The 14471-nt window shown below is 34.6% G+C and overlaps 2 protein-coding genes across 2 annotated transcripts in view; both read left to right on the top strand.

Annotated features, from left to right (window-relative positions):
* Positions 1 to 14471, top strand: part of LOC130994894 (uncharacterized) — a 1167164-nt gene that overhangs the window by 1073964 nt on the left and 78729 nt on the right. The gene's annotated exons all lie outside the window — the stretch shown is intronic.
* On the top strand, positions 6075 to 8730 carry LOC130994853 (cytochrome P450 86A22-like). The gene has a single exon (XM_057919957.1). The coding sequence runs from the start codon at positions 6723 to 6725 to the stop codon at positions 8349 to 8351; it is 1629 nt and encodes a 542-aa protein (XP_057775940.1). The 5' UTR covers positions 6075 to 6722; the 3' UTR covers positions 8352 to 8730.

The following is a 14471-nucleotide window of genomic DNA, read 5'->3' as shown; positions in this document are numbered from 1 at the left end:
AATTAGATTAATTTTAATTAATTTATAATATTTGAAGTATGATTAATTAATTTAAAATTTGTTTTTTAATATTATTTTGTTAGAATCTAATTAATGTTAATTTGATTAATTTTAATTAATTTATAATATGTGAAGTGTGATTAATTTTAATTAGTTAAATTATATTGAAATTTGTTTTTACAATCTAATTAATAATTAGTTGGAGTTTGATTAATTTTAAATTAAAGTTGTTTGATTAATTATAAAGCATGATTAATTTTAAGTATGAATTTGTTAGAGATTTATTTATGTTAAATAATTTTGTTAAATAAAGTATGATTAATTGAATTTTAAGTATGCTACGTATGTGTTTATCATGAAATGATATGATATTATATATTGTGGGATAGATTTAATCAATTTCTTAAGGATCTTCTCCCTTGGGGATAGAAATTGATTATTTCTTAAGGATCTTCTCCCAACAAATGATTGTTTTAAATTTCAAACTTTATTTTTTATTGCTTTATATGTATTGTATATTGCTTCGACATTGGGGGGCCGGGTAGACCTAGTATAGGCTTAGTAAATTAGGACCACTATGGTCACTATAGCTGCTGGTAGAGTCGAGCACTTGGTAGTTAGGATAGTGTGGTTATGCTGTCGAAATTTCGTTTGATTCAAGTAATTTATGATATTTTATTTATTTTTACATTTATATATGTTATGTTGAGCAACTATTAATTTCATATTTTCAAACAACATTACAATTAATTCGTAACAAAGTAATAAATTCAAAATAACGACGAATGGAAATAAATTCAAATTACTTATCTTATAACAAATTATCTTCTTGTTTTTTATAAAAATAAGGACGTATGGAAATAAATTCAAAATACAATAATTATCATCATAAAATACTAATGGAGTATATAAACTATATTGATTAAAAAAAATAATAATAATAATAATAATAATAAATTAATAAATAAATACTTTTGCGACATAAAAATAAAGACAAAAACGAGTTCGATCCGTAATTAACAGCATCTCATCGATATCATCTTGATATATTATAAGGTTATGAATATATATATGATTTTGTATATTGAATTAGACTTTAAATGAATTAATAGGTACTCTATATATCAATAATACGAGTGTTCTGTACTGGTGACCATTCGAAAGGAACTTCAAAGTTAAGCGTGCTTGACTTAGAGCACAACTAAGATGGGTGACCGACTGGGAAGTTCGTCTAAATAATAAATAATAAATAAATAAATAAATAAATAATAAATAATAAATAATAAATAATAAATAATAAATAATAAATAAATTAATTAAATTACAAAAAACATTACCGGCGGTATTTTCCCGCCGGTAATTAGCAGCGGCATTTTACCGCCGATAAGTGCAACAATTACCGTTGATATTCACCGCCGCCGTCCGGTGAATTTCACCGGCGGCAAACCCCCGCCAGTAATTACCGGCGGCATAATGCCGCCGGTAATTTGCCGGCATTTCTCCGCCTTTCACCGAGGACAAATAACGGCGGGACCTACCGCCGTTAATTACCGGCAGCGTGTTTTGCCGCCGGTAATAGTGTTACCGACGAGAAAATTACCGGCGGCGTCTCGCCGCCGGTAATGCCCCCGGTAGACTAATTTCCGGCGGCCGTCCCCTCATTACCGACGGCAAAACGCCGCCGGTAATCTCCGGTTTTTTTGTAGTGTATATAGTGTTGCATAAGCTGCAATATAATACTGCATAAAATTTTTACCTGGGTTCGAATCCTAGAGGGTGCGAAAATTTTATATAATTAATTGAATTTCGTTATGCAGTCATTACAAGCAGCTTATGCAAATTACAAGTATTTTATGCAACATATACTAGCTTATGCAATCATTCTCCATTCTCACCCATTTGGCCATTCTAATTTGATCTTCCCCTATATATATATATAAAGGTGCACTCCAATGATATTGTTATTTTTCGTGAGATCATGAGCACAATAAATAATTAATACAACATATAGTGTTGAATAAGGCATTATATACCGATGAATAATGATATTAAAAAAATTTGTAAACTTTTCGCTCCCTCCAGGATTTGAATCCTGGTAAAAAGTTTTATCCTCTAGATAAATATCAACCATAGGATACATGAAATCAACATCCATAAATCAGTCTAAGATCTCATCTACAAGAAAAGGTGTCGGACACCGACGGAATTTTCGACGGAAACAGTTCCGTCACAAAATACCGACGAAAATAACGACAGAACAACGATGAATTTTGAATTCTGGATTAAACAACTGATTTACCGAAGGATTCGTCCCAGGAAAAATTCCCGCGTAATTACCGACAGAAATACCGCCGGCCGGCCAATGGACTTTTAACGACGAACCGATTTTCATCGTTAATATATTTATTTTTGATAAGTTTAAATTTTAAATTAACAGGGACGACAGAATAAGTTTCATCGGTAGTACCGACAGACGTTAAACCGTCATTAACGAGGGTTTTTTTTTTTAATTTTATGAATATTTTAATGGGGTAATTGCCCCTAAATACATAAACTTTCATAGAATTTTGGAATTGCACATCAATTTTAAATTCAGCCCCACAATACATAATTTTTGATTATTTTTTGATTTTTCCCATTGCACCTGAAAGCCCCAAATTCAGAAATGACGTGGACACTAGAACACCAACGTGGACTCACCGGACGGCAAGCCAAAACGACGTCGTCCCCATTTAATTGGAAATGGCGTCGTTTCCTTTGTATTTTACCAAATTAAATCTAATTCCCTTTCCCCCTCCCCCCCTGCAATTGGAGCCCTAATTTTCGTCCTTTGAAGAGAGACGAGCTGAAAAGGATGCAATCCTTTCTCAAAGACGCAAATAAAAAGCAAGCTAAAGACAAGAGGGTGCACAATTCGATATCGAAGATCAGAGATGTGGCTCACGATGCCGAAGACGCCATCGAGATGTTCGTTCTCCAGGTAGAGACCAAAGGGTTGTTGGCAAAATTGGCTAATTTAGAACAAGCTATGGTAGAACTTTGGTTCTCCCTATTCTCTTCTCTCACAACCGTGATTTCGTACGAGAAAGGTTAATTAGGGCTCAGCTGCAAAGGGGAGGGGGGAAATTGGGTTTAATTTGGGAAATATAGTGAAAAGACGTCGTTTTCTTTTAAATGAGGACGACATCATTTTGGCTTACTGTCCGGTGAGTCCACGTGGGCGTTCCGGCGTCCACGTCATTTCTGAATTTGGAGATTTCAGGTGCTATGGGAAAAATCAGAAAATTGTCAAAGGTTATGTATTGTGGGGCTGAATTTAAAGGTGGTGTGCGATTCCAGAAATCTGTGAAATTTATGTATTTAGGGGCAATTACCCCTAATTTAATTAAGAATACCGATAGAATCGATATTCTTAACGTCTCAGTTTCAGAGCCCTACTGTCGATCCACAACGACTTGTGGATGTGGAGCAGCAGTTACAGGAGGCCCTAAGACAGAAATATGATATCATGGCTATAGTTCAGGCTCAGCAGGAGGAGATAAGACGTCAGAAGGAGGAGATGAGATAGAAAGACGAGCTGAACGAGTCTCGATTTGAGGCTCAACCGTGTCTTATCGTGCAGATAGTAGCTAGGCTTCCACCTAGACCTCCTGGACCATCTACTTAATTATCATGTTTGTGTTTTTGTACTTTGAATACTTGAATATTTCTATTATGTTTTGAACACTTGAATATTTTATGTTATGTTATGACTATTTGAATGTTGGTTTTAAAATTATATTATTTTATTGATTTGGTGCTTTGAAGTTTTGATGTATTGATAATATAGTTGTATAAAAGTGTATAACACTACGTCGATAACTGGGTATAGCGAAATTTAAAAAATATATATATTTTTTAAATAGCAACAAAAATAAAGTCGTAGATAAAATGGAGTGGAATCAGCGACGGATTTCATATTCTGTCGTTAAAATAGGGCACGAACTTTACCAACGAAATTATAATCCGGCGCTATTTTCGACGGATGTTTCCGTCGGCCTTTCGTCGCCGTTTTGAAGACGACGCAGGCGTCGTCAAGTGGACGCCGACGGCCGTTCCATTGTCGAGTCCGTCGACAATTCACCGACGGGCACAAAATTCCGTTTGGTAATCGTTTTGCCGACCACTTTCAAGACGACGTAGGTCTGGCGTCAGTGTTTTGTAGGTGATCGTAAATACAGACGGAAAGTTTTGTTGATAATTGCCCATTTTTTTGTAGTGATCTCATTGAAGCGCTCTCATATATATATATATATATATATGTATATATATATATATGTATATATATATATATATATATATATATATATATATATATATATATATATATATATATATATATAGGGTGTGGTTCTAGAGAGAACTACATTATTTGTGAGAACGTGAGAACCATCAAATTAATGCATCAAAAAAATAAAAAAAATTGCTCCCTTCAGGATTCGAACCCAGGATCTGCATTCATCCAACAAGATGATGCATCCACCGTAGATCTTGATGATCGAATGGCTGAAAATGGTTCTCCGGTCTTCTTTTAATTAGTGGTTCTCTCTTGAACCTCTCCCTATATATATAGTATATATATATCGAACCCAAGTAAAAATTTATCCACATTAGATAAATATCAACCATAACATTTGAAAATCTAATGTTACAAAATTCATTTCCGTTTCTTAATTATCACATTTGTCCATTCTCATTTGATCTTATATATTATATATATATATATATATATAGGGTAGGGTTAATATAAAAACCCCTCTTAAGATGAAAACTAGGAACCAATTTAAAACCATTGATTTAAATAAAATAGAGGGCTGAGATTAAACTACATATGCACAATTTCGATTGCATAGATGCACAGTTTCAATTGCATAGATGCACAATTTCGATTTGCTTGAGTATTTTGCATTGTTGGTTTCAATTGCATAAATTGCATATTTTTTAATTGCACAGTAAAATATAATAGATGCACAGTTTCTTTTGTTGACTAAATCCTAACCACTAGATCTAATATTTAAAAGGTCAAGATTAGGTTCCTAGTTCTCATTTTAACAGAGGTTTTTATTAGAACCTCTTCCTATATATATATATATATATATATATATATATATATATATATATATATAGATAGATAGAGAGAGAGAGAGAAAGAAATGTTATGCTACATACCTTATGTGAGCATCTTATATGAGCATCACGTTTAATTAGCCCTCATTAGTATTATCCTTTATTTTAGATATTTATTTTTATTCTAATACTTCATAAATTATTGTTGAGATTAGTAATTATTACATTAACTTTATTCTAATATATATATATATATATATATATATATATATTATGGATTGGATATTAAACAACCACTCTTATCAATTAAAGTTAGTCTATTATGAATATGCTATAAAACATTATAAATTTGTTGTAAAAAAAATAGGGATTAATGTTGTCACTTATAGATTAAAAAGAATAGAATTTTCGCGTTCATGAGATTTGAATTAATGACCATATACAATTAAATTCAACAAAGTGATGAATCTATGATATAGATCTTCATGATCTAAAGATTGAAAATAGTACCTAAGTGATTTATTTTTTAAAATAAGTTTTTATTTAATCCAATCTCTTATATATATATATATATATATATATATATATTAAAATTAAGAATAATATATATGTATTGATCCAAACTCGAAAGACAAAATATTGAACTATTCATGTTACGGCTGCTAATTGTTTTGCTATAATCTCATGTTAATTTTCGAGTTCTTCACTACTGGGTGCTCTCTCTCTTCCCCTCTGTCTAGAAATTAATGTGTGTATGTATATATGTTTATGTGTAGATGTAAGCAGTAGCACTATATATGCATGTAGATGTATGCACATCGTTTCTCAACTAATCTCATTAACTTTTCGTCCATCATTGAATGCATGAATTTAAGGAGGAGCTTACTTCCTGCCAAATTAGGTGAGCTACAATCCATAATTTTTGTCAAAATAAAAACTCGCTAATATTTATATATTCCCGCTGGCAAGGGCAACGCAATGCAAGAAAATTCTTACAAAAGGACAAATTAATCTCGACATATATTGATATTTGTGTGTGGGTGCAATGCAAATAATTCAGCCGCGTAATAAGGTGATCTCATCAAATCCACACACTCACTTCTCTCTTAATTTTCTTCTCCCTCAAAAATTCTTCATCACCTTTAATAAAGCATAGATACGTACAAATCGGATTTGGAGGTGGAGTTCACTTTCTTAGTTGCCTGCTTAATTATGTCCACTCCTCCAACGACCTCTGCTACCATTTAATGTTCCTCTCTCTCTCCTCTCCTTTCTAGAGAGAGAGCCAGAGAGATGATGATGATGATGAAATATATGTATCTATGTGTGCTTGTGTGATTTCAAGAACATCCCGACCCCCATATTTATTGCCACTCTTTTATTTCTCTATAAATCACTTTATTTCTTTACCTCTGTCACTCACACCCCATTTTCTTCTACCTCTAAATTCTTTGCTTTTTCTAGGGTTTTTTTTCCTCTTTATTTCACACAATTTTTTTTTCCTACATTATACCATACCTAGATTTCGATTTTCTCCCATGTTTCAAACTCCGAGCTAGCTACCAAGCTCATACATTTATATTAATTTTCTTCCTCTTTCTTGTTTTTTGAGAACAATGGGGGTTTATGGTATGTTGTTCCTTGAGAAAACAAAAGTGGGCCCGGTTATGGATATGTCAACGGCCGTGATGATTCTCGCCTTGGTGTCAGCTTATCTTCTATGGTTCAGATCAACCACGCGCTCTTTGAAAGGGCCCAAGGGCCCGAGATTGTGGCCCGTTTTGGGCAGCCTCCCGGGCCTCATCCAGAACAACGGCCGCATGCACGAGTGGATCGCCGATAACCTCCGAGCCTGCGGCGGAACCTACCAAACCTGCATCTTCGCCATCCCGTTCCTCGCCCGGAAGCAAGGCCTCGTGACGGTCACGTGCGACCCCAAGAACCTAGAGCACATTTTGAAGGTCAGGTTCGACAACTACCCCAAGGGACCCACCTGGCAGGCCGTCTTCCACGACCTCCTCGGCGACGGCATCTTCAACTCCGACGGCGACACGTGGCTCTTCCAGCGTAAGACCGCCGCACTCGAATTCACCACCCGCACGCTGCGCCAAGCCATGGCTCGCTGGGTCAGCCGGGCTATTAAGAACCGGTTCTGCCCGATTCTCGAATCGGCTCAGCGCGAAGGGAAGCCGGTCGACCTCCAGGACCTCCTGCTCCGGCTCACCTTCGACAACATATGCGGCTTGGCTTTCGGGAAGGATCCCCAAACCCTCGCCCCCGACCTGCCGGAGAACAGCTTCGCCTCAGCCTTCGACGCCGCCACCGAGGCCTCGCTGCACCGGTTCATTCTGCCGGAATTCATCTGGCGGTTCAAGAAATGGCTCCGGCTCGGGATGGAGCTCAGCTTGAGCCAGAGCCTGCGACACGTGGAGAACTACCTGACCAATGTGATCAGTACACGTAAGCTCGAGCTGCAGGAGAGCGGGGCCCAGCACGACGACTTGCTATCGAGGTTCATGAAAAAGAGGGAAACATACACCGATAAATTCCTGCAACACGTTGCCCTAAATTTCATCCTCGCCGGCCGCGACACCTCGTCGGTGGCTCTCAGCTGGTTCTTCTGGCTGCTGACGCTCAATCCGGCGGCGGAGGAGAAGATCCTAATCGAGCTCTGCTCGGTTTTGACGGAGTCTCGCGGCGGCGACGCCGCGAATTGGCTGGACGATCCGCTGGTGTTCGAGGAGGTCGATCGCCTGGTTTACCTCAAGGCGGCGCTGTCGGAGACGCTGCGGCTGTACCCGTCGGTTCCGGAGGACTCGAAGCACGTGATCTCCGACGATGTATTGCCGGACGGCACGTTCGTACCGGCCGGATCGAATATCACGTACTCGATCTACTCGTCGGCGAGGATGAAGTTCATTTGGGGGGACGATTGCCTCGAATTCAAGCCGGAGCGGTGGCTATCGGAGGATGAGAAGAAGTTCGTGGCGAAGGATCAGTTCCAGTTCGTGGCGTTCAACGCGGGGCCGCGGATTTGCCTGGGGAAAGATCTGGCGTACCTGCAGATGAAGTCGATCGCGGCGGCGCTGCTTCTCCGCCACCGCCTCGTGGTGGCGGCGGGGCACAAGGTGGAGCAGAAGATGTCGCTGACTCTGTTCATGAAGGACGGGCTCAAGGTAAATGTGCACCCTAGGGATTTAGCCCTAATTTTGGACAAAATTGGGAAAAAAACAGATATTGATTGATTAGGATGATTAATAATTTGTGAATAGGGATGATGATGCATAATGGGGGCGTAATAATTTTATACAGTGTGAAGTATTTTCGTGATTCATTGTGATGGATACCTTAATTAGGGCCAATTAATTACTAATCACAACCTAATTATAAGATTGAGGTTGGGTAATTAATTTGGTGTCTAATTAATGTATTGTTACAGTATAAAGGTACCCCTCACAATGAATCAACAATTTGTGTCCATGCATTTGTCAAAGACGAATTTGGCAAAAGTATAACCTTTTGTATTGTTTTTTCTTCTTTGGATTATTATTATATTATAGATTATAGATTTGTATTTTTATTTTATTTGAAATAAGGAATAAAATGTTGATCGAATTAATTGGATCTGTCGTGATTGATCGTTATGTTAGTTGCTTTTAGAGGCTTCTTTTGCCTATTTATGATATGTGTATCTCTGTCTCTGTTTCCTATATTTAATTAGTTGATTTTATTGGTTGAAGATTCTGAATTTAGGATGCTATCATTAGTGTGACAACCGTTTTGTTAATATAAGAGTTATATCGATAACGATTGATTATGTATGAAGATCCTACAAATCGCTCTATATGTTGCATATCGGTTGGTTCTAATTGGGTAAACAATATTTTAAAGACCGCACGATGATGACACTTGAATTTTTGATATCTGACTTAAAATATTAACTACTTTATTAATAAGTCGATATACGTACACACGGTTGATGACTTGATTCTATTTCGAAATACCATTTTATATCTCTTAAATATTTTGATAAATATTTTCGAACTTATTGAAAATTACAGTAAATTTTTACTCTCTTCGTCCCATTGAAATAGTCTCCTTTTCACACGGAATTAAGAATATACATTTAATGTTCTTTGGAAAATATAATTACATATAATTGTTTTATGTTTTGCTTTTCATTACTTCACATATTATTTTTGCAAATATTAAATAAGATTATTTCAGAAAAAGGATTGTTTCAAGATAATCTAAATTAAGAAAGTGAATTACATGTTCAGACATCTTAAAATTCGTGGGATTGTTGGTCGTAGGGCTGTCGATCGGTTCGGGTTCGGTTACCCGTACCCGAATTTTCGGTTACCCGAACCCGAAATTGCTAAATTTCAATAACCGTTCCCGAACCATTTTAGAAGTTCGGTTACCCAATACCCGCTTCGGTTAACCAATTGGGTTATTTGGGTATCCGAAATACCCATTTAAAAAATAAAATTCAAATAATTTTTGCTCTATCTACTCTAAAAGAAATTACAAATATATAATATATATTTACAAATATATAATATATTTGTAAATATATTATAATATATATGTAAATTTACAAATATAATATATTTGTAAATATATAATATATTTGTAAATATATAATATATATTATATATATAATATATTTGTAAATTTACCTATATATATTATAAATTTACAAATTTATAATATATTTGTAAATATATAATATATATGAAAATTTACAAATATATAATATATTATATATGATATATTGATAATATATATTAAATAATTTTCGGTTATTCGGTTAACCCGATCGGTTTTTCGGGTTAACCGATAACCGAAATTTCCAAAAAAACAATAACCGAAACCGATCCATTACCCGAAATTTTCGGTTATTGGATACCCAAACCCGGGAATTTCGGTTCGATTAATTGGATACCCAAAACCCGATAACCATTTAGACAGCCCTAGTTGGTCGTTACACTGACGGGCTATAAGTGTAACTATATTTATGTTTTGTTCGAACATTAAGCCATAGAAGAATTACAAAATTAAATAAGTAATAATATTCCAAAGTTGAGTAATTGAGATCGATTGATAAATATACTATTAAATAAAATAAAATACAATAGTGACCTTTTTTGCTACATGGTGCAGATTAAATGAACTGAAATAAATTTACAATTCTTACAACTCTTGAAAATAAATTTACAATTCTTACAACTCTTGAAAATAAATTTACAATTCTTACAACTCTTAAAAATAAATTTACATGAATTCTTACAACTCGACAATGCAAAGCTCATTGCCTGAAAAATCTCAATATATCTAACGTAACACACGGTACATTTGAACAAAACAAATTAAAGCTGCATTCAGATAAATCTTAGGTAAGCAATAGAAGGAGTTCTGATACATTGCAGCGACAAAAGTTAAGTTAGTTGGCTAAAACTTTTATTAAACCATACATAATTTGTAAAAGTTATAATCAAATTAAATCGTATGTTTTAAATTGTAAACTAAATTAAATCGCATAAATACGATTTGATTTACAATTTAAACCAAAATGTGAATACTCTTTACTCGTAAATTGATGAATAAGGACGCGCGACTGAGGGATAGAAGATAGCCAGAAGCAAATTAAAATAATAGAGAGCGAGAGGGGAGAGGCCAACCTTGAGGAGCGAAAATTTCATTAATCTAATAAATTTCATACCGATTTTTCGGTTGTTAGGGCTGTGTTTTCTTGTAGTGTAAACACACACTCTAATCTATGACAAGAGGTTCTAATTTTTCATTTTCGTTGTCCGATCTGTCTACGAAAATATGTGATAACCCTTTCTTGTCATTCATGGATCAATGCACTTTTTAATTTCTAGAATCCTTTTTCACACTATTTTTTTAATTTAATTTGTGAGGTCCTTTCTCTGCTCAGTAAATAAATTACTAATTTTTCTTAAAACCTGTGCTACTCTCCTTTATTAACCTATTTTCTTGAATGAAAGAAGCATATATTTATTGAGATGCCTAAATAATTCATCGCTCCTTTTCTGTATCTTCTGTTGTTTTGCATCACATTCCCTTCGTTTCTCTTTTGCACAAGTGACAAATAGATCCAGCCCCCCAAAAAATAATCACTCCTTCTTACAAGAGAATGAATATTTGTAAGTGGCACTTGTTTTAAGAAATAGTATTAGATAAAAGTATATTGTGAGTGGAAAATGGGTTTCATCACTTTATGAAAAATAGAGATAAAAAATAAAGGTAATTGTGGTGGAATGTTTAACAAAGTTAGAAATGTATATACTTTTGTGAGACGACCTAAAATGATAAAATATTCATATTTTTGTAAGAAGGAGGAAGAAGGAGTACTAATCATTAGAACTATGGCAATAAATAGAAGAAATATAACCATAGATCATCATGTATCTTCTTCAATTCTACCAATTAATACTCCCTTCGTTCCATTCTAATAGGCTTACTTCTTTTGGGCATATACGGAGATTAAGAAATTTACTTTTTTGGAGGAAAGTGGTGTGTGGTCCATACCAACACTACAAGAAAAATGCACATACATAACGGAGTTTCTCCGTTATCTATACCCAAAAAAAACCGTTATATATAGTAGTGTCGTCTATGATGCGCTCATACGTAACAGTAAAAAAACCGTTATCTATTATATTAGATAACAGTACGATACACTCATACGTAACGGTAAAATACCATTACCTATAGTTGAATAGATAACATTACGATGCGCTCATACGTAACGCTAAAATACCGTTATCTATAGTGTAATAGATAACAGTATGTTGCTCTCATACATAACACTTAGTTACCGTTATCTATAGTATAATACATAACAGTATTTTGTACTTTACATAACGATTTTAACCGTTATCTTATCATAATAAATAACAGTTTTTTACTGTTATAAATATTATTATATTCATTGTGTGATTTATTATAGGTAATAATTTTTGTCATTTTTTTGTTAATTTATCTCAAAAAAATGAATAAATAACAAGATAATAAAACCATCAATAACATATATATATCATCCAAAACATTAATACATTATGACCCGAATATACCAAGTATCAAGTACATATCATCATTACAATTATTTTGAAAATTGAAAGTACCAAATATCTTATAGCTAAAATAAAATTATGAACATCGACTTAGTATGCTTTCTGCTCTCTAACGAGTCCTTCCGACAATTCACTTGCCTTTTCAGTTCTTGAACACCTCTTCTGCAAAAATCACATTAGTCATAGATATCAGGAGCGAACAATTCGTCAATAACAAATTATTTTATAGAGAAGAAAAGCAAGAACACACTGAAATATTAATCCTCACAATGAAATTTTATTTTATTAAGAAATTAATCCCCAAAAAATGAGTAAAGCAATTAATCCTCACAATTATTCACTTGCCTTTTCAATTCTTGAACACCTCTTCTGCAAAAAATGAAATTATTATGATCAAATCACCTTATAAATGTGATGGAGAACTATTTATATGTAGAAATAACATACCTTGCATAAGTTGGAATTCTACTTTGCAAAAATAAGCTCTGAACTTGAAAAATAAGCCCTGTGAAAGTGAAGTGTAGCCAATGATGTAAAACTTGAATCACTTATTAGCTCCTTCAAATGCCGGAGTAAAAGCTTATTATGCATGCCATAACATAAAAAAATTTACCTTCTGAGAAACTCGAACTGCTTCAGTTAATACATGAACATATGAAGAGAAGCATCAGTTAAGACATGCTGAGAAATAGAAAATATAAAATTAAACCTCTTCGTAACATCAACAATTACTTAGTGCAGTAAGAATCAAGCAATAGGGAACATACCACACATGATGGAATTGATCTGAATCTGAACTATGGTCTGCCTACCAAAACAATTTCACCAACCAGCAAGAAAATATAGGGAATGAATATAGTTATAGATTGAGATAAAGAAAATATATAAGTGAATGAATTTTGTAATCTGCATAATCACATGTAAACTCAAATCAATTTATCCTAAGTATCCCATAAGAATTTGGTAATCTGCACTAGGAAAAAGAAACAATTAATCAATCATAGGAGTTGAAGAAAATGAGCATATAAAGAGATTAAAGCAATACACATTAAGTTATAAATGAAATCAGCCAGAACAAGTTCTAAAAAAACTTACCATTGCAACTTCACCTTTCAACATTGTAGGAATGCCTTCTAGCAATCCCACTATGATCTTGCTTTTGCCCAATACCTGTCGTTTTGGAATACCAATGCCTGTAGTTAAGAGAGGTGACAAGTAAGATAGTCTCTTGCCATGTGAATATAAACATGAAAGCTAAGCAAATACTAAGTTTAGCTTTAACATGTGATCAAAGAGCCACTGCAAAAGTAACCCTGAGCAACAGGGAAAGAACTATCCAAACAAATGCTAAACAAAAGAAGCAAAGAATAGCTATAGCATGAATTGTGAGGCCCTAAGTATAATCAAGTGAACACACTCCGACCTATGGCCATCTAATCCAACTTATATATCTTTACATTGTAATTGTGAATATTCTACAAGAACTAATTCAACTAGGACATGAACAAGTATCAATGACAAAATCAATCCTACTGTAACAAACAGAGCTGCCTCTCCCCTTATCTTGCCACCTTTTATGACTACAATTCTATATAGGTAAACTCTTTCCACACCTATGATACCAAATGCTTAACTCACCTCCAAAATCAGCTCGAGTCGACTCAACAACAACCCCATCTAGTGTCTATATTGTACAATGATATATAACCTGCAGAAAGCATCAATATGAATTAAATCGCTTTCATTTCTCCAAAGATGAAGTTTCACGAGCTACTATCACAACACTGTCAACCTAATCACCCTCCTTCGGTGTCTTTTCACCAGCTCCAGGCCTTATCAACGCCTTCAGCTTATCCTAAAAACCATTGATCAAGTTTTCAGAAGAATCGCCTTCGAAGATCAAGTAAACTGCCCATTTTCTATCATCTACAGAATAGATAAACACAAACATATATGTTATCAGCTAGTTTCACGTATCAAATTAAATTAAAATACACTAACCGCACCCATCATGTTCCAAAAAATTTCACGGATCAAAATCAATTAAAATTGTAGGTCAATAACCGAAACTCAATCGAAACCAGTGACATTTTATACAGCACAAAAACAAATTAGAACTGGTTGAGCAGCAAAAGCGGAAACCCTTTATAAATGGAAATATTTGGAAATTGGGTTCTAATTGCAGCGGAAATTGGGTCTTCGAAACTACTGCTGCTACAGAGTCTGTGGACGGAGACGCCGAGGCTGAAGGAGGCGGTGCGA

The sequence above is a fragment of the Salvia miltiorrhiza genome, chromosome 7, assembly GCF_028751815.1.
Source record: "Salvia miltiorrhiza cultivar Shanhuang (shh) chromosome 7, IMPLAD_Smil_shh, whole genome shotgun sequence".
In the NCBI taxonomy this organism is placed as follows: Eukaryota; Viridiplantae; Streptophyta; class Magnoliopsida; order Lamiales; family Lamiaceae; genus Salvia; species Salvia miltiorrhiza.
The sequence above is the reverse complement of the archived record's forward strand: the minus strand, read 5'-3'. Positions and strand labels throughout refer to the sequence as shown.

Excerpts from the sequence above, each read along its gene's own strand:
- LOC130994853 (XM_057919957.1), top strand. The coding sequence starts at position 6,723 with ATGGGGGTTTATGGTATGTTGTTCCTTGAGAAAACAAAAGTGGGCCCG.